A 19,049-nucleotide genomic window follows, 5' to 3' on the forward strand; every position below is an offset into this window, starting at 1 on the left:
GAATAAATGCGCTTTATGTGAAACATTAGCACGCTGCCGAAGATGTTTTTGACGTTTTGGGATGCGAGGGCAGACTGAAGGAAATGCACAAACGGCCAGCAGGTGGCAGCAGGGTATAAGAGAGCAACCAGGGCCATGTTGCAAAAAGCTCATTTACTCACAGTTTTCAACAGATTTGTGAATAATGACGAAACTAAACGGAAACAAATAGAAATATCATTTTTTTCCTGATGAAAGAAGAAACTCTCATCTTTCTTTTGCTAGCTTCTATGTTTTTATAGCAATCGAAGACAATTTTCTGTTGGCCTTGCAAAATCAGTCCAAATCCAGTCAAACAGCCGGGAGCGAAGGGGGTTGCTTCAGGGAGAATGGCTGCCAGTGAATGAGTTAAATGTTCTTTTTATGGTATAATCAATTACATTTCCCCAGAGTGAAACATCGGAAATGCAAAAAAATCCAATGAAAAATTCAGTCCCCAAATCCAAATTGAAGCAACAAAAAAAGTCAAGAAGAAGCCATGCCTGGAAAGACACAGGAAGTCGGCCATTTTGCTTTGAAGAAACCACTATAGAAATGTTTCACAAAAACAATCAAATAATTCAGTCCCTGCGTCAAGTTTCACTTCCAAGATGACAAGAAAGTTGCCGGGCTGCAAAAGACACCCGAAGTTGACCGTTGCGCCATTTTGGTCTCAAGTCTGCCGACGGCATCTTCGGGATTTGCTCGCTTCGTGACGCCTCTGAAGACGGTTTGGCTCATTAACATAAAACGTGGGCAGAACTTTCTATCAAGAACAGACCCACAAAAAGTCGAAGCAAGTTTTGGTGTTCGTCATTTTACGATCTTGTTTGTTTTCCTCAAGGACAAACGTCATTGACATGTTTTGCTGATTGCTAACAACATCTGCAGCACGAGCTGGACAGATGCCAAAATGTGAAGTCTTGAAAGTCGGAATTCGATGACGCCTCAAAACACAAAAGTCTGATTTGGATTGCAAACCAAAACAAGACAAACATCTGGATGGCAGCAAGTGACGCACGCACGCACGCGCACGCACGCGGCGAGTATTTGAAACTTTCGCTTTCTGCCGTTTGCCTCAGTGTCGGCTTAAGCCCCTCCCCCAACCAGCAGCGTGCTCGGTGGGTGACTCCCGTCAAAGAGCTCTTTCATGGCACGGCGCGCGCACGCACACACACGTGAACTGGTTTGAGCCAGACGGCGCGGCGGTCGGTCCTCCATCACTTCCTCCTGGTGTCACCTTGGCGGCGAGCGCGGGACAATGGCGCCATTCTGCTGGGATGCAACCGGCGAATGGCCAGAATGTCCGACTGCCGCCTTCCCGACGTCGTATTGCCGCTGCCTGCTTTTCTCCGAAGCTCGCGTGAGAGTCATGTGACCCGGCCGGTCCGTCTCAACGGCGGCGGCGCCAAACTTCGGCGTACGCGGGTTTCGCTCGCGTAAAGCATTCGGTTTGGACGGCCAAACCGATCCCTTGCTCAGATTTTCTCTCTCCCCAGATTTCTGATATGAATCCATTTGTCTAAAAAGTCCTCTTTTATGAGCAGGTGGACTCGTTCGTCAGCGCTTCCTTCACGTCACCTTGTACAGGTGAGGCCAAATATCGGAAGCACCTGTCCCGGGTTTCCAACAAGTGGCTAAAAGCCTTTTCAGTAGAACATGAACATGGCCGCCATGTGCGGTTGGACTTTTGACCAAACGTGTCCATGCGACGGGCCGAGTCGCGCGCCTCAACGCCATCAATGGGCAACTTTTCGACTTGAAACTTTTGTTGTGACGCACAAACTGATGCCAACCAATCGTGACAAAGTCAATATTGCTCGACGATGCCGTCGCGCTGGCTTTCCACTCCACAGCGCCGCCTGGAGACGCCGCGGGACGCTACACAAGGATCACGTTTGTGGACTTCAGCGCCTGACTCCCTCCGCAGGTGGATCACGGACTTCCTGATGGACCGGAAACAAGCCGGAGCCCCTCAGGGTTGAGTACTTTGCCCCCTGGCTTTACTGCCAATACAGCAAGTGTTGCTGCAACCGGTTTACACATGACATCATCCTCATCGGGACCTCAAATGAGACCAGCATCAGCCGCCGGATGTTCTTCCCGCGGCATCGTCGCAAATTCAAGCTGCCGAGCGAGATGCCGTCGTCACCACGTGGCACGCAGACGCCGCCGCCAAGGACGCGGCTGACGAGGCCGTCGGCCGGAAGCGCCGTCCGTCCAAGACCCGGACGAGCGGCTCCCATTGCAGCTGAGCCGACTCACCCTGGACACAACCTGATCCATCCCCTCCTCGGGCAGGAGGCTGCGGGCCATTCGGACCGCCGCCGACCATCAGCAGCTTCTTATTTGTCTCTTCGTTCTCCCGCACACGGCCCGAATGTTCACACGCCATCCGTCACTACCAAGCTTAGCAAGTTGTCTTGATTCTGATCCGTCGATGAATGAACTCATTCACTCGCAGCCATTTTGACTGAAGCAACCCCCTTTGCTCCCGGCTGCTTTACTGGATTTTGACTAATTTTGCAAGGCCCACAAAGAATATTTGGTTCTATTGCTATAAAAACATGAAACCAACCAAAAGAAAGATGAAAGTCTCTTCTTTCATCAGGAAAAAAAAGAAGTAGTATATTTGTATCCGTTTCCATTTTGCAGCCATTAGCATTAGAATGTAGCTCAGTTTCAGCATTATTGACAAATCTGGTGAAAAGACTGGAGAAAAGAGAGCTTTTTTGAAACATGGCCCTGGTTGAGCTCTTATACTCTGCTGCCACCTGCTGGCTGTTTTTTTAATAACGACCATTGCTTCTAGCATTCTCTTCAGTTCAGAGGCTGCATCAAAACCTTCTGTCTGCTCTTGCATATAAAAAAACGTATCGCGTATAAATACATCTTTAGGACAACATTTAAAATAGAACATATTTATGCATTTTTGGGAGCAAATGAGTTTAAAAAAAAAAGTCGGAATAATTGATGGTTAAAATCATTTTTTGTTCCACCCCTATAAAAAACATCTTGGCAATAAAGGGGATTCACTTGATACTTTTTGACTCTTTGGTCCATTTTGGGGGTTCAGATGACGAAGACGAGCAGCACAGCTCTTCCTCCTCCATCTTGGCGTCTCATCTCCGATTACAGCAAAAGGCCGAGCGATGACGACGCTCATGAAAGATGGACGAGGAAGACGAGGAGCCCACGCGGGAAAGGGCGCGGGGTTGGCCCATCACGTTAGACGCGCCCCTCCCCTCCAGTAACAGCGAGCTGCCATCTCATTGGCTGCTGCGGGACGACAACGGGAGGACGAGCTTTCATGGACGGGGGGGAATTTGGGGGGGTCACGTCACTCTTGTTTGGGGCGTGTGTCTTTGTGCGTCCATGTGACGATTGTGACACAAATGGCGAGAAGCACTCGAGCTGCAGAAATCCAAATGTGGAGAGTGACATTCGCGGGCGCCAAATTGTTTAACAATATGCTTTTGATGATCATCTGACATTCTCATCACGACCAGTTGGTCAACGAGGAAAGAAATCGGCTGCCGCGCTGGCTAACGATGATGACATCAGGTTTTTTTCAGATTCGAATTTTCCTCCCTTCAGGACGTTCTTCTTGAAAGACAAACCAAGTTGAACTTGAGCGAGCGGACGAGCGGGAACTTGGACAAACGTTCCTTCGGGTGCTGTCAAATATTTAGCTAGCGAAGACGCAAACGTCAAAGGAGGAGAAGAAGATGGAGGAGGAGAAAGAGGAGCCGTCAAAGTTGTTTTTGCTCAACGAGAGCTGCCGGGATGCGACGACGCACAAAAAGCTGCCGGTCGTCACGTCGGGGGACTTACGAAGTCCAATCCAGGAAACGGACGTCCAATCAAAAGCGCAATTTGCTTGTGTTCGGCAATCAAATGTTGGCAAGAAAAGAAAAGAAAAAGAACCAGACGATTGTCATTGGATTGTTCTCCGGAAGTTGCCGAAGAGGAGACGGAAGAGCGCGTTCAACGCAGCGTGACGCGTTCAAGGCATTTATTGTTTTGCGATTCCGCTCATGACTCAAATGTGGAGCGAAGCCGATGACTTCTGCACAACATTCCACAACGTTGTCGTCTCTCCACACGCAAGGAAACGCGAATCTGACAACCCGGCAGAGCAACCTGACAATCCGGCAACGTTGGTCGTTGACTGATGAGTTTAAAAGTTAGCAGCTCAAGACTTCGAAACCAGAAATTACAAACTGGTTCACGTCAAAATGATGTTAGAAAAGCAAAGATTTTAAAAGCTCGCGGAAGATAAAAACCAAAGAGTTTTATGGCTTCATGCAATCCGGACGTCAATTCCACGTTTTTCACACTTCATGTCAATATGAACAATAGCGTTGCCATTTCGGTCCCATTCGATCTCGGGCCACCTTTTGCCGTGGGTCCAAATGGGAAATGCGGCCGATCCGACTGCAGTTCTGGACGCTCGGGTCGCACTCGTCCAAAATAAACGTCATCAAAAGGCGCCAAAAGAAATGGCAGACGAAGGAGCAGAAAAAAAAAGTCAGTGGCCAAAAGAAAAGTTTTCAGTTCCAGAAGTCAAAAGACTTTGTATCGAAGACTTTAGCTGCCAAATTCCAACATCTTCCGAACGAGTGACTCAAGATTTCAACCAGGAATTATGAGCGGTCGTGAACTCGGTGATGCAACATCCGAGAACATGAGCTCCCGTCAAGATGGACCGGATCGCTTCTCCGCTCATTTTTACAGAGACAGCTTAGAAGGCAGAAGCTTCCAAAGTTGCTCCCCGCCTCGCCTCCGTCTCGCCTCCGTCTCGCCTCCGCATCGCCTCCGCCTTCTTGCTCGCCGTCCGTCCACATTCCCAAAGAAAGCAAACACATCTGCGTCCATCTTACCTTGCAGCTGTTTGAAGCGTCCCTCCAGCTGGTTGTAGTTGAACGCCGCCGCCTGGCCCGGGAAGCCGCCGCCCCCGCCGGGCCCCGGGCTGGACGCCCGCATGGGGCTGTGGCCGTGGGAAGGGCCCGGGACCCCCGAAGGAGAAGAAGGGGAAAGCGGCCCCGCGTAGTCCAGCGCGGGGGAGAACGCACTGCTGGCGCTCTGGAGCTCCATCGGAAACAAACTTCTACGCCACTTCAAGTCAATCCGCCAGAATTAAAACACAAAAATCCAAAAAAAAATAAAAAGCTTTCTTCAGTTCCAGATGGATCCGTTTGCTTCAGGCGCTTGCGTCCATGTGTGAGCATCCATGTGTGCGCGCGAGACAACAAGAGTCTTCATTCAACTCGCCCGCCACAAGGAAAAGTGACGACCACCGTGCCGGAAACCGCGTGCAAGGAGAGCCGCAGATGGAGGGATGAAAAAATGGAGAAAAAGAAGGAAAGAAAAGGAAAGGAAGGAAGAAAGGAAAGGAAGCGTTTGTCCTCCAGCGAGACGCTCGCGCACTGAAAAGCTCCAGACTGAAAACACCTCCACAGGGGGGGGGAGGGGCCAGCAGAGGGAGCGGCCGCACACAGCGCGCAGCCAATCCAGACGGCCCTCATTTGCATAAAAGGCGGACCCGAGGAGGAAGACAAACACACAGTCAGGGAAAGAAAAAGTTCACACGCTCAAGGAAAAAGAAAACTTTTACATTCACTTTTTCTAATCCAGTTTTCATACTTTTTTACATTTTAAATGGTATATTCAATTTTAAGTATATCGTTAGCTATTGGAAAAACTTAAAATGTCTTTTTAATCTTAAATCTTTTTTAAAATGTGCCGTTATTACATTTATTATTATTACATTTCCCATTTATATCTTATTAACTATTAATTATAACTGAAATGATTTTTTATTGTTATATATATTAGAATTTACTTCATGTATTTTTTGCTGTTTAAAACAACTTATTTGTTTTTGAAATTTTATAAACCATGAAATAGTTGTTTATCAAATTGCCACTTCTATTTGTTGCCCCAAGTGTCATTTACTTGGGATTATTACCTCCGCCAAGGAGGAAACATCCCGTTGCTAACCAAAACAAGCCAACAAGCGTCTTGGTGCCAACGATAAGAACGTAAATGACGAGAAGATATTTGATAAGAACGTTAATGATCAAATTGAGCCGTTGGCGGGTTGAAGGTGAAAAAGTGGAGGTGGGCGTGACGCCGACAGAGCGAGCGGAAAGAGGAAGCGGCTGGATGGACGGACGGACATTTCCTCCCGACAGCCAGTCCAAGTCCAAACATCCTGAAAATGTTGTAGCGCTAATATTAGTGCCGCTCGCTGTTTGTGTGTGCGCGCATCTTCTTCCTGTCCGAGCCACGCCGCCACTTCCTGTTTGATTGAAAGTGTACAAATGGCGGCGAATGGACTTTTTCATGTGGAATTGTGGCGCCATTTTTGTGTTTGGCCAAGTCACGTGTCACACTAATTGACAAGTGTGTTTTGGCGGCTTGATGATGAAATGCCGCATCCGCAAGTGAAAACGCTCGCGGACGCCGCTTGGCTTCCCCCCTCGGCAACTTTGTGACAAAACGAGTCGATGATTGACAGACGTGCTGAGGGTAAAGTTCACCTGACTGAACTTCAACACGTTTTAAGTGGTGTTAGCCGTTAGCTCTCCGGGAGCTAGCGGCCCAAAGTCACTGCTAACATGTTAGCATCATCGTCTTACTCGTAGCTTTGTTCTAAATAAGGTTACTGTCAATAACATCACACCGACACAGTTCATGTTAGCACGTTCACTAGCATAATGGACATGCGTTAAATAGCATATCTTATGTTTACTAGCAGGTCCGCTAACGCTACCACAGCTAATATGTTCAACGCTCGCGGCAGTGACGTTCGGTTGTTAGCATTACGAGACGTGTCGCAACAAGAAGGTGGCGGCGAGAGGGCGCCGAGTGCAGAGGTGAAAGGTCAGAGAGCAGCGCAAACAGACAGCAGATGTTGGAAGAAGCGGGTAGAATGCGCTGGCCTCGCGCCGACCGTCACGCCGCGTTTCCAGTCGTCATCCGGCTTCCTCGTGGCTCAGGCCTTCGGGCCGCCGCCGCCGCCGCCGCCGCCGCCGGCCAAACGCGTTCATTCATACACAACACGGGACACGCGCTCTGTTGTCCTACTTTTACTCGGGTTCTGACACGTACTCGGTGGTTGAAGGAGGCCCTCGTTAGCCCGTCAAACGTCATTCCCAAATGCTCATTTTGAAATTCTGTATTTCTGCAGCCTAAACTCTTTACACTCACAACATGGCTGACAACAGTCAAGTTGACAATTTAGCGACATTGCCAACATCATTGCCGCAACTCAACATGTCAAAAATCCATTCAGTTGTTTTCTTTTCTGTTGATCTGTTGAGGATTTTCCAACTCATCTACAGTTTATTTCTTAATAAACTTTTTTTCTTACTCTAAATTATTTTGATTGACCAAATTTTTTTTATTTTTGTTCAAATTCTCCGACTAAAAGAAAATATTCAAATTTGTATTCATTTCAATTGATGCATTGACATCTGGTTCGTTGTCGATGTGCAGAATCATTTTTGGGTATGACAAGAACATTTTTTGGGACGAATGGAAGGCAAGCAAAGCCACCAAAGATCATCAAAGACATGTCGGCCATTTGTACGTTACACAAAAGCCGTTTGCGTTCAAAAGCCGTTTGCGTTCAAAAGCCTGCTGGAAACGTGCGCCTTGAGGCGAGATGCAAATATTTAGCCGAGGACGAAGCCGCAGGGTTTCGCCGAGCGCGTTCGTATTTGACAAAGAGAAACAAGCAGCGGCACTTGCGACGCTCAAAATTTCAAATTGTTCAAACGTTAACTCGTCTCGTCGGCCGTTCCCAAAGCGTTCCCAAAGCGTTCCCACAGTTGCCGGCAGCTGATTTTTGAGCAGTTTGACTGATTTTTCAAGACCTGCAAAATATTGAGTTCACGAAACTTACCAACGGGCGAGCAAGTGATGTCAAGATTGTTTGCTTTTGTGACACCTCGAACTACAAAACAAGAAAAAGGAGACGTTGTCATCATGAACGATGACAACAAAAGCGACTGTGAGCAACGCCGCAAGGCTGCCGTTGAACGTCTGCAGCTTTTCTACGTGCTGCTCGCAATTCACACACTCAACGGCGTCCTCTTTCTTGGACAAATGCCACGCCCATTTTCCCGACTCGCAAAAGATGCTAACTTTTTGGACTTGTCCGACTTGTTGTCGTTTCTCGCACGACAAGCTGAGATTCGCCGCCGAAACTCTGCATTCAAAAGCCGTGCCGAGTTTGAATCCAAAGCGACGCGACGTCGCCATCTACTGGCACCCGTCAGTCATCAATGTGATTGACAAAAGTCAATCTCGCAGGCAGCGTGCATGAGAACCGTCTCCAAAAATCTGCGCTTGGGTTCCGTTTGACTCATTTAAATGTTAACAGCAGTCAATCTGTCACTTTTTGAAGGAATTAAAACTGGATCCAATCCGACCGATTTGTGTTTAGTCCCAAAATAAAAAATGAAATAAAGGAGAGAGGATTTTCATTCGGTGTGTTTTGTGAGTGGTCAGCTCAAAAGTTGCCAGCTGTGATCGGCTTTGCAGGCCAACAGCAGCCACAGTTCAGACCGGCCTGATGAATTTTACGCCAACATGCTAAACAACACTGGCCAGCGCACACGCGCGCGCGCACACACGCGCACACACACGCACACACACAAAGACATTCCTGTGTGGAGGACAACAACGACTCCCATCAGCCACTTCCTGTCAAGGTGGCCAACTTCACTGAAAAGTTGGGACAACTTCCTGTCAACACACACCAGCGCACACGCACGCACACACACACGCACGCACACGCACGCACACACACGCACGCACGCACACACGGGAAGAGGACCAGGCAGTCTCCAGCCGCCTTTGTGGAATTCATTGCACTTGGTTTCCATGGCGACTTCTGGTTTTGTGTTTCCTGGTATATCGTATGTGGGCGGAACACTCCTGACGCACACGCACACATGCTAATGCACGCACACACTTTTAGCGTCAGCAGGCTGTTGAACGTGAAATAGAAAATGAGGCGAACTTTTTTTGTGTTAAGGCTTCCAATAACTTCCTGAAAATAACAGAAAATAACTAACCCTAAGCCTTCAATAACTTCTACGTTTGGAATTAGGCGACTTTGCGTCCAGATGTGCCAGCCCGCCTTTTTTCTGATTTCCTTTTGCGGATGTGACGATTCTCACAACATTGATGATCAAAATGCAAACGAACATCGCTTCGCTAAATACAGTAACAGGCGCACACACGCGCCTCTTGTGCACATTTCACAACGTATCAATTATTGAGTGAGGCCGGACGCTGCAGCCTACCGTCACGCACGCGCACGCACGCACACACACGCACGCACGCACGCACGCACGCACACCATCAATGAAGGACGTTTGACGACCAGCTGAAGATGACAACTTCAACTTTCACAAATTCACTCAATTTCAACAAATGTGTCCTGATGCTTCTTATCTTGGTTGCCATTTATCACACACGGAGGTTAATGATCAATTGAGGATCAAGAAGGTGTGACGCAGTTCAAAGTACAAACGGTTAAAGGGAAGTTGAAAATGTTCTTGACCATCATCTGTTCAAAACTGAAGGACATGGCGCTCGTGCAAAATGGATGAAGCAGAAACATTTGCACCCGCCTGAGACGGCGGCCATTTTGCCACTTGCTGTCCACTAAAAATGACATCACAGGTGGGCGAAAGCACCATATCAATATGATGCATGATTAATATGATTCTTATTATTATTATTACGAAAGCTCAGGTAACAGCCAATCCAGCTCGGCTGTTTTGTGGGTTTGGTCATGTGACGTTCGCAAGCTGACATCTTGTAATCTTGTCATTTTCAGTCACCAGCAGGTAACAAAATGGCCGCCCCGTCATCTGGATCGAATCGGCTCGATTTCGCAAACGTGGTGTTGACACCAGCGTGCGCAGTCGGGCCACGTCAGCCACATTTCCAACTTGACTTACGCCGCGTCATACTTCGGCTCGAGTCGTTGACATTTGCAAGAACATTTGAGTGCGGACATGTTTGTGCTTTTGTTTGCGAGCCACGAACACGCACAAATAAACGATGACATCATCGCCTCAACCTTCCAAACGCACGCGCCGCCACGTATGCCATTGGCCCACGAGGATCAGGACCTCCGCAGATTTGTACGGCGACCCCCGACCCCGCCATCTCCTTACCTGCGAGCGCTTTGATGCGCGAGCGTTCAAAGAGTCTGGCCGAGCTGTTCTCGTTGTCCCAGTCGTCGGCGTCCCAGCGGTTGTTGACGCCCTCGCTGTACGTCTGCTGGATCTCCATGTGCTCCAACTCGCCCGCTACCGACGTCATGGCCACTCCAACGCCGCGCCAACGCCACTATGACCAACGATGCTTCCTTCCTTCCTTCCTTCCTCAAAGAGGCGGCGCCCGGATGCTGCTTTGGCAAACCTGCAGCCAAACATGACAAGCAGAAGATCAACAACACGTCACAAAGTTAAAGCAAGTAGAAATCCTACTTCGTACGTTTTCCACATTGAATTCAATCATCACATTTATTGGTTAAATCAATTATCCTAGAAATTCATTGGCTCATTTCAATATAATTTAGCTGTATAATACATTCATGATTACTGCTGTTCAAATGTCATTAAAGTAAAAAAATATTGATTATGCATAAGAACTATCAATATGTGAAATGACTGTGATGTTACACACATACTGAAAATGTATTCAAAGAAAAGTGCTGTGCTATTAGCATGTAATAACAATCAAGTTTGTCATTACTGTGTAACCCTAAACTGATAATCACGTATTTAAAATTAACATTTGGTGTGTAATTACCACGTAATAATCACGTTGTGTAATTATTGTGTAACTTGAGTGTTCTTGCGCGTCAATACTTGGCTGTCACATGACCCAAGAGGTTGCACCGTGATTGGCCAGCACTTCAGGCAGCCAGCAGGGTAGACAAATGAGGCAAGTGCACCCCCGTTGGGCCAAAGCCTGCTACTACACACTGTCAGGTGACACTCATTGAAGAGATTTTTTTTCTTTTGTTTTTTTGGGGACCATTTGAGAATGTGACATCATCCTAAGCAAAGAAAATAAAATAAAATGATGAAAGAAAGAAAGAAAACAATATGACATTTTGAGGACGGTTCAGTAAGTCTGGTTTGAAAAAAAAAGGTGTTTGTCCGTGATGGAAATGACGTTGAACTCAAACAAAAGGTGTTTTGTAGCAGCTGAAGATTTGGACCGTGCACCCTCGCACCCTCGCGATGGAGGACAAAGAGACAACCGGGCACACCGTGGCGGCATGACTCAGCACAAACACGTCCACGTGCGGCAACGCCGAGTCATCCAAAAACGATCGCTTGCACCTTGTGCCGACCACCACGCAACCTTCTTTGCTTCGACGTCACCAAGAAGGCAAAACTGACCACACCATAGCATCACGTTCACTAGCTTCATGCTAATATTTCATGTGAAATGCCGTAGACTGGCTAACGGAAGTTAGCATCGACGTCACAGTCATTGTAAAGCAACAAGCGGCTGCTTTAACACAAACAAAGACGACATACAAACTCTTCTTGCTCTTCATCTTGCAGTCCAGCAGCTCAGTGCTGCCTGCGTGGCATCTTGTGGCACACGGTGGTACTACTACACATGCAACTTTTCAACTTGCCTGTGGAGTGGACGCGTGCATTCTCACATGTCGGTATTTGCATATTCACAGATATGTAAGTGGAAAATGATATTTTGACATATTATCATTTTAAAAATGAAGTGTTTTGGAGACGGGATCCTACGGACAAGACAAGTCAGTCATCCAAGGCGACAATCAGCAGCTGACGTGATCTCGGCAACATGACGCGAGAGCAGATGTACATGTGCACTGCACTGCGAGGCCACCAGGGGGCGACCTTTATGAATACAAAGACCAGCCAGCAGCCGGACTGGCCAGTTAAGAAGCCAAAGTGTTTAAAAGGCGGCGTGGATTGAGTGCAATTGGACTCATTATTCAGTCATGCAGCAAATATTGATCTTTGTCAAATAACAGAAAAGAAAAGTTGGCTTGGAAACGGACGAGCACATCGAACGGGTCACTCGCAGCAACAAAAGTGGGTCAGCAAAAACCTCAAGTCCCATCAGGAACACAATCACGCACACGCACGAGTCAAAATACACAAGATGATTCCTTTTATTGTTGTGCACTTTTCATCTTGCTCAAGATGAACATTCAGCCCACACGCTTACAAAATGTCAACATTTGGTGTGTTTTGGGAATGGACGCGCAATCTTGTCTCAAATCATCCAGTACGACAAACTCACGTCAATCTCTCACGCATTAAAGAACGCGTGAGGAAAGAAGTACAACTAACCCGTTTTCAAATAAGAAGTCACTTTTTTTTCTTCTCAAATGTAAAATGCTATTAAAAGCAGCGTGGAGCCACAAATGAGCGCAGAGCCGCCGTTTCCATGGAAACCCTCGTCCCAGCATGCAATGCGTGGGAGCCCGCTCGTCACACGGCAACATGAAAAATGTTCACCGAATGACACCACAAGTCACCGAATTCTTCATCATCATCATCATCATCATTATCATCATCTGATGGCCCCAATTTGGAGTGTCACTTGCTCGGTGCAGTACCACGTTGTGCCACAACATGCCAGGCAGCACTGAGCTGATCTTTGCCTGCTCGGAAGCCGAGCGCGTGTTTACCGACCGCTACGTGCTTCGTATGTGTCGATGCTTCATGCGTGTTCAAGTTGTTTGAAGCGTCCAAACAACCACAACATCATTTCACATCATATGCTCAAGTTGAACATTTTGAGACACAAATTGCACTTTACAATGAATTTTGCCGTAACACGACAGCCAAAGCGTCGTACTGACGACACATTGATGGATGCGCGGGATTAAAAAAGAGAAAATCCAACAACAGCCACGAGATGCTTTTTCGTGGAAGTCTCTCCCACGCCTCCATCAGCATCTTACAGGCTCCAGCGTCACCGGGTTGCCACGGCAACCTGGCAGCCCGCATTGTTCACGCTCCCACGCAGGCCGAGATGCGAGCGTCTCCAGCACGCTAGCAACACGCCACGGCACGCACGCACACACATGTAACATGCACGGAAAGCCAAAAGCCGGAGGGGACGCGTGCAAACGTCCCGAACCCGACCATGTGATCGGAATTCAGGACCAATCGCGCCATTTTCAGATGATTGCAATTGAATACATGATTAATATTCATGAATCGCTTATAAATGTCTTTGTTATTGATTTTAATAAGAGCTACAAAGCCAAAAGAAACAAATGCAGTCCGTTTGCTACAATGCAAGATTGCACAGCCAGTGTTGGAAAGTTGTCGCGGGAAGCTAACGTCAAGCTAGCGTCATGTGACCATGTTCATGCGCGCAGTATGCAAATATTTCAATGTGGAAAACACAGACGGTGCAAACGGCAACTTGCAATGTGCGCAAAGCCACTTAAAAAACGGATGTGCCCCCCCCCAAAAAAAAATGATTGAAATGTTTTACTACTTGGTTTCTGCTCATCATATCAAAGGCGTCACGTTGAGATTGTTTTGTTCAAAAAACAAATGAAGACAATTTGGATGCACTTTTTCTTCTTCTCCTTAATACATTGCCGAGGTATCGGATTAGGACTTGGTATCGGTAGATTGTCAAAATCAGGCGACTCGGACTCGGACTCGACCGGGTGCAAAAAATGTGAAGGGGACATGAACATAATTCTGACTTGTTTATTGACTTTCACTTGCAATCAGCCAGAAGCGGCAAATCCTGGTCCAGAAAGTAAAAACCCTGCCACACCGTTTGGCTAGCTAGCTAGCTTGCTCCCTAGCACGCTAACGAGCACCATGGGAGCTTGCTAAGCTAGCGAGCTAGCACCTAAGGCTAAAGCCAGACTGGCAGGATTTTTACTTTGTGGACCAGGATTTGCTCTCAACTTTGTAAAAGTTGCCTTCGTTTGGTTTTCCATCCAGTTAGCCTACTAGCCTGGTTTGGTTAGCATCTGCTTTTTCAACATTTTCAAATTAAGTGTGAGCAGCAAGTCATCCATCAGCATGTCGTCTCTGCACAGGCGCTAAGTAGGCCGCCGCCGCCGCCGCCCGCCAGGACGTTCGCACTGCCGCTCATTTGACCCGACGGTATCGCAAGACCCGAATCCCAACCAGGAAGTAGAACAGCTGCTCGCACGGTACAGCGAAGACAGCAAAAAGGTCCTGCTTGGCACCAGAGACCACAGAGTCAACTTCAAAGTGGAAATTGGCAATTTGTCTGGAATCCAAATCCTTTTTGTGCCGATTGTCGGGTCGCCCTTCAAGCGTGAAATGAAACGTCTTTTTCTGAGTCAAACGTGTCCGATTCCTCCCCGCCTGCAAACTGGCTCTCGTCTTCACACAATTAGGTTAGTGAAGAGGGTCGAGCGCTAATGCGGTTATCCGTCGCTATGGTTACGCTGATCAATCTATTGATGAATGCGCCAAATGCGGCGTCGGACGGCGCTGCGATCGAACTCGCGGCGGACGCTAAAAGCACAAAAGATTAACGAGCAGATAAAAGCATGCTTTCCATTTTTTCATGACATCATCATTCCGGGCCGGGGAGGGCTCGCTTTGCTTTATTGCCAAAACGACAATCGATGTGTGCATTAGCATCAAGCGCGCACCTTCTTTCCCTTCCTGGACTTGACGAGGCGTTCGAGGACACGCTGCCAGGACGGGACAAAGGCGTGTCTTTGATAAGAAGTGGCCGAGACGGCCGTACACAAACAGGAAGTCGTTAGCAACTGGCGCTAACGAGGGTGCTAGCATGACATAAATACACGCAAACAGCTCACAATATAAGTCACGACAGACGGACAGACAGACGGACAGATGGACGGACGGACGGACGGACGGACGGACAGACAGACGGACCAAAATCAAATCAACAAAAGGAGTGCCGGCAAGAAAACAAAGCAGCGCTAGCGCTGACGCTCGCTAATCTATATTTCATAAGCCCTCCATTAATGTGTCGTCTGCTCCCGTTAGCGTGTGCACGCACGCACGCACGCACGCACGCACGCACGCACACTTATGAACACGCACCCACACGGAGATGCTACATTAGCATCATTTTGAAATGTTTGCAGCAGGTTTTGTGTCAAAGCGTCTTCGGGTTACGAACGCGCCACAACAATTCCAATCAAATAGTGGATTTTTTCCCCCCAACAAAAATTCTGTTGTTTTTTTGTTCGCCCTCTTCGCTTATGCCAAAAACATGTTTCTCTGTTTGTATTTTTCCCTTCTGAAATTTGCTTTATATCTCCTGGTGCAAAAAATGAATTGATTACCCTCAACTATTTGATTATCAAATTAAATTGACAACTAAACTGATAATCAATGACTTGTTTGGAGCACTAATTATTTAACGTAAAACTGTCAAAATTCTCAGAATTTCAGCCTTTCATTCATAATTAATTAAAGAACCGGGTTTGAAAAAAGGTTTAGGTTAGGGTTCGAGGTACGGTTTTAAAAGGAGGGTGGGGTTTAAAGAAGAAGAAGGTTATAAAGTATTGTTTCAATTCAGTCGCCTTTCAAACTACAGTTTGGGTTTTCGATTCGAGTGAGGTTTAAAAGCAGGTTTCTTGACTTCCTGAATTTGGGTTTCAAGTCTCTCGTCATGTGGTTTTTGTTTTGATCCCCACAAACTTGAAAGAATCGATAACGTGGAGAAAGGGACGGCCCCGCCCTCAGCTCGTGAAAAAAGGAAACGCGGTGAAGGTCCACTCAGTCCGCTCGTCTGTGGGACAAACGTGACATTTTGCTCGAGCTGCTGAATGGTCGCAGTGTGCGCGGACGGACGGACGGATGGACGGACGGACGGACGGACGGACAGACGGACGGACGGACGGACAGACGTCTCCATTGTGTCGAGTGAAGGAAACGCGCTGGCGCACTTGATGACAGGAAGCAGACGTACAAATTTCCCTTTCAGCTTCACAACACTGACTTTGCTGTCGTCGTGGCGACATGTCAGCAAACAAACAAAATTGCTCCGCTATTGGGTTAGCATCATGCTAGCATCAGAGCTCAAGTTGAGAAGGAAAGACGCCGACAGCTGAAATAAATGGACTACAAATCACATTTAAAATCAGCCCATCAAGGCTCATGCATTAAATTAATGATTCAAATGAAGAACATTTTCACTATAATTATCGTTTGTTTTGTAAAAGTAAAATTAAGTTTTAGTTTTTGTTGTTTTATTTTGTATGTGTTTTTTATTTTAGTTTTCGTTAACTAAAATAAGTTTGGTCGCCGCAGAGTTCATCAGGCCTGGAAATGGTTAGCAATAGCAAACCGGGCTAAAATTGACAAGCAGGCCGTAGAAACTGTTAGCTTAGCATGTGTGCGCTAGCAGTGAAAAAAAAGGGGGGGGGGGCTCCCTTGGAAACTTGCCCTTCCTCTGAATGTTTGTGCGCTCGCGTGAGGCGCGCCGAGCGGCCCGTTCCCAAACTCTCACGGAGGAGGGAGGAGGCCGAGCTTCTGGGATGGCGCCAAGGCCAGGGAGGGGGAGGAGCCAAGGACGCTAACAAGCGACCGACAGAAGAACAAAGTGGAAACATTTCTTTCCTCATCTTCTTTCACACCATTTTCATCACTCACACGCACGCACACGCACGCCACTGAATCTGTGTGAACCTTCTTTCTGCCGGGCTGACGTCACTCCAAACGTTTCCACCAATCGGAGCAAAACATTCAAAGGTTCAACAACAAACTCGCTCTCCCTCGCCGCTTTTAGTCCCAAAATACATCTCACGCACGGCCGCGCGCGCGCGCACACGCACACTCGCTCGCAGCGGGCTTGTCACAGTCCAGATTGGAGGGTCGGCGTGTCGTCATGGCGATCCATCCCATCATTTCAGCCTGGCCAGCAGCCAGACTCTTTGCCGTTTCTCGGCTCGGCCTGCGAGAGCGAGCGGCGCTGCATTGTGGGATGTCACATCGAATCTAAGCTCTGCGTGCGTGCGTGCGTGCGTGCGTGCGTGCGTGCGTGCGCGCACTTTCCTGCTGCTCCGGCTTGAGAAAAAAATAATAAACTAGGATCACTCGCATTCCTCAACACTGCAGGTGCACCAGCACCTGTCTGTCTGTCTGTCTGTCTGTCTGCGTGCAGCCACTTTCACACGGACTGTCAACATTTTTGGGTTGTGTGTAAATGCTACTACGGATGCAAGAATTGATCGATTAATCGACAACTATTTTGATCATCAAGTCATAGTTTGGAGACATTATTTCACTTCAAATGATTGAAAGCCTTCAAATTCACGCCCGCCCGAATTGTCAATCAGCTGATTACGAACCCTTTTCAAAAGAATCGCTCAACGTTTGGCCGATTTCGCGCGGGTATTAGCGATGCAACAAAATACGGTGCCACCTTGAAATATGTCAAGATCCGGATGGAATTGTACTTTTTGGGAGACACGTTCTCAAAGGGACTCCGATTGAATCGGAAAGACACGCGGTCCAACCCAAATCCTTCTACTTTCAGAACGGGCCGTCCTTGAATGTTTTCGTAGCCCGCATATCTAAGATGGTATCAAAAGGGCTTTTGTGGACAGATGCGCAACCCAAACTGATATGTTCCGACTTTCTCGTGCAAGAGTCAATTGCGTTCAACGGGGACGAAAGTGCCGCAGGAAGTTGCGTGAGCAATTGTCTCATTCTTTACATTTTGGAACGAATGAATGTCATTTCCATTCATGTCAATGGGGAAAGACCATTTGAGATACACGTGCTTTGAGTTATAAGCGTGGTCATGGATCAGATTAAAACACTGTCATTTGTTAAGAATCGTGTTTACAGACAAAAGAGAACCGGAGCAAGAAAAAGTCTTTCTCTAATCGCCGTGGCAGCCGATTCCACTTCATGCCGGCAAAAGTTTTCGCTTAAGTGCAAGTTGTGCGAACTCGCCGCCGTCACTGGCCTCCGTCCGTGAGAGGACAACAAACGGCAGATCTCGCGTTGCCGCCTCCAAGCGGGAATTCAGCAGCAGGGACGACACTAGGGGGCGCTAAACCTCATCAGTTGAAATGCCTCAAATAGATTTACAAATGATTTTCTCAGTCAAACGTTGGCAGAGAAAAAAGAAATCCTGGGCTCGTCCAGGAATTTCTTTTTTTTCCGTTTTCTGCGTGAAATCGTCAACGTGGCGACAGTTGATGATTTTACAGTTCACGTTTGGTTTGCTCAAGGACACGCAGCCTGCCCCCAACTCATATTTCCTGCGATGATGATGATGATGATGATGATGAAGATGCAGGTGTCAGCGGCGAGTAAGAATAAACCGGCGCAAAGCTTCTTAATGTCACACGCAGGCGAGATGTCATCAGGCGTCGCATTACAAAGCCAGGAGACGATCTCGGCTGGACGTCAACGACGTCAACTTTTCCGTTGTCATGACAACACTAAAAAGGTGTTTGTCAAGATTTAAGCCAACCAACAAGCCCCCGCTTGTTACTTATTTTACATTTTGATTTGGAGAAATTATGTCGTTTAGCGAATGTTAGCATCATCACATTAGCATTAGCATCAAGTCCGAAGGCCGGGTTCAGACATGTCAAGAAAAATGTCGAGCGGCAACAAACTGGCCGACATCTTTAATCAAATCAAATGGCTGGAAAGAATGATGCTAATGGGTTAGCTTGGCATGAGCATCCTTCACAAACAGTGGCCACAAAATGGCCGACGTTAGCTGATGCTAACTTGGTTGAGGTTTTGAAAGGAGCACTTTCACTTTTGGAGCTCACAGGCGGAGGTCCGCTTTCAGCTAATGGCTCATTTCCTGCCTGACCACACCCCGACCCGACCCCTCCCCTCCCCTCGCCGCTGAGGCAGGCACACACACACACGCACGCTTATCTATCTGTGTGTGTATGTTTGCATTCCATGGGCGTGGCCAGCTGATGATGTCACACGCGGCCAGTTCACTTCCTGTCTGCTGGACATTTTCCAGAAGGTTCC

The 19,049-nt window shown here is 47.7% G+C and overlaps 1 protein-coding gene across 2 annotated transcripts in view; it reads right to left on the reverse strand.

Moving 5' to 3' along the window:
* The window catches only part of sptbn1 (spectrin, beta, non-erythrocytic 1), a 55,674-nt gene that overhangs the window by 33,691 nt on the left and 2,934 nt on the right, over positions 1-19,049 (reverse strand). The window contains exon 3 of one of the 2 annotated variants that reach the window (XM_086092504.1): positions 10,221-10,467. In XM_086092504.1, coding sequence (XP_085948630.1) covers positions 10,221-10,368 — 148 coding nt within the window. In that variant the 5' untranslated portion in view covers positions 10,369-10,467. Of the gene's footprint in view, positions 1-4,901; positions 5,447-10,220; positions 10,468-19,049 lie in introns of those variants that run through there. The other variant, XM_086092503.1, reaches the window with a different exon arrangement.

The sequence above is a fragment of the Leptonotus elevatus genome, chromosome 13 (assembly GCF_054856555.1).
Source record: "Leptonotus elevatus isolate MCC_2025b chromosome 13, RoL_Lele_1.0, whole genome shotgun sequence".
Lineage (NCBI taxonomy): Eukaryota > Metazoa > Chordata > Actinopteri > Syngnathiformes > Syngnathidae > Leptonotus > Leptonotus elevatus.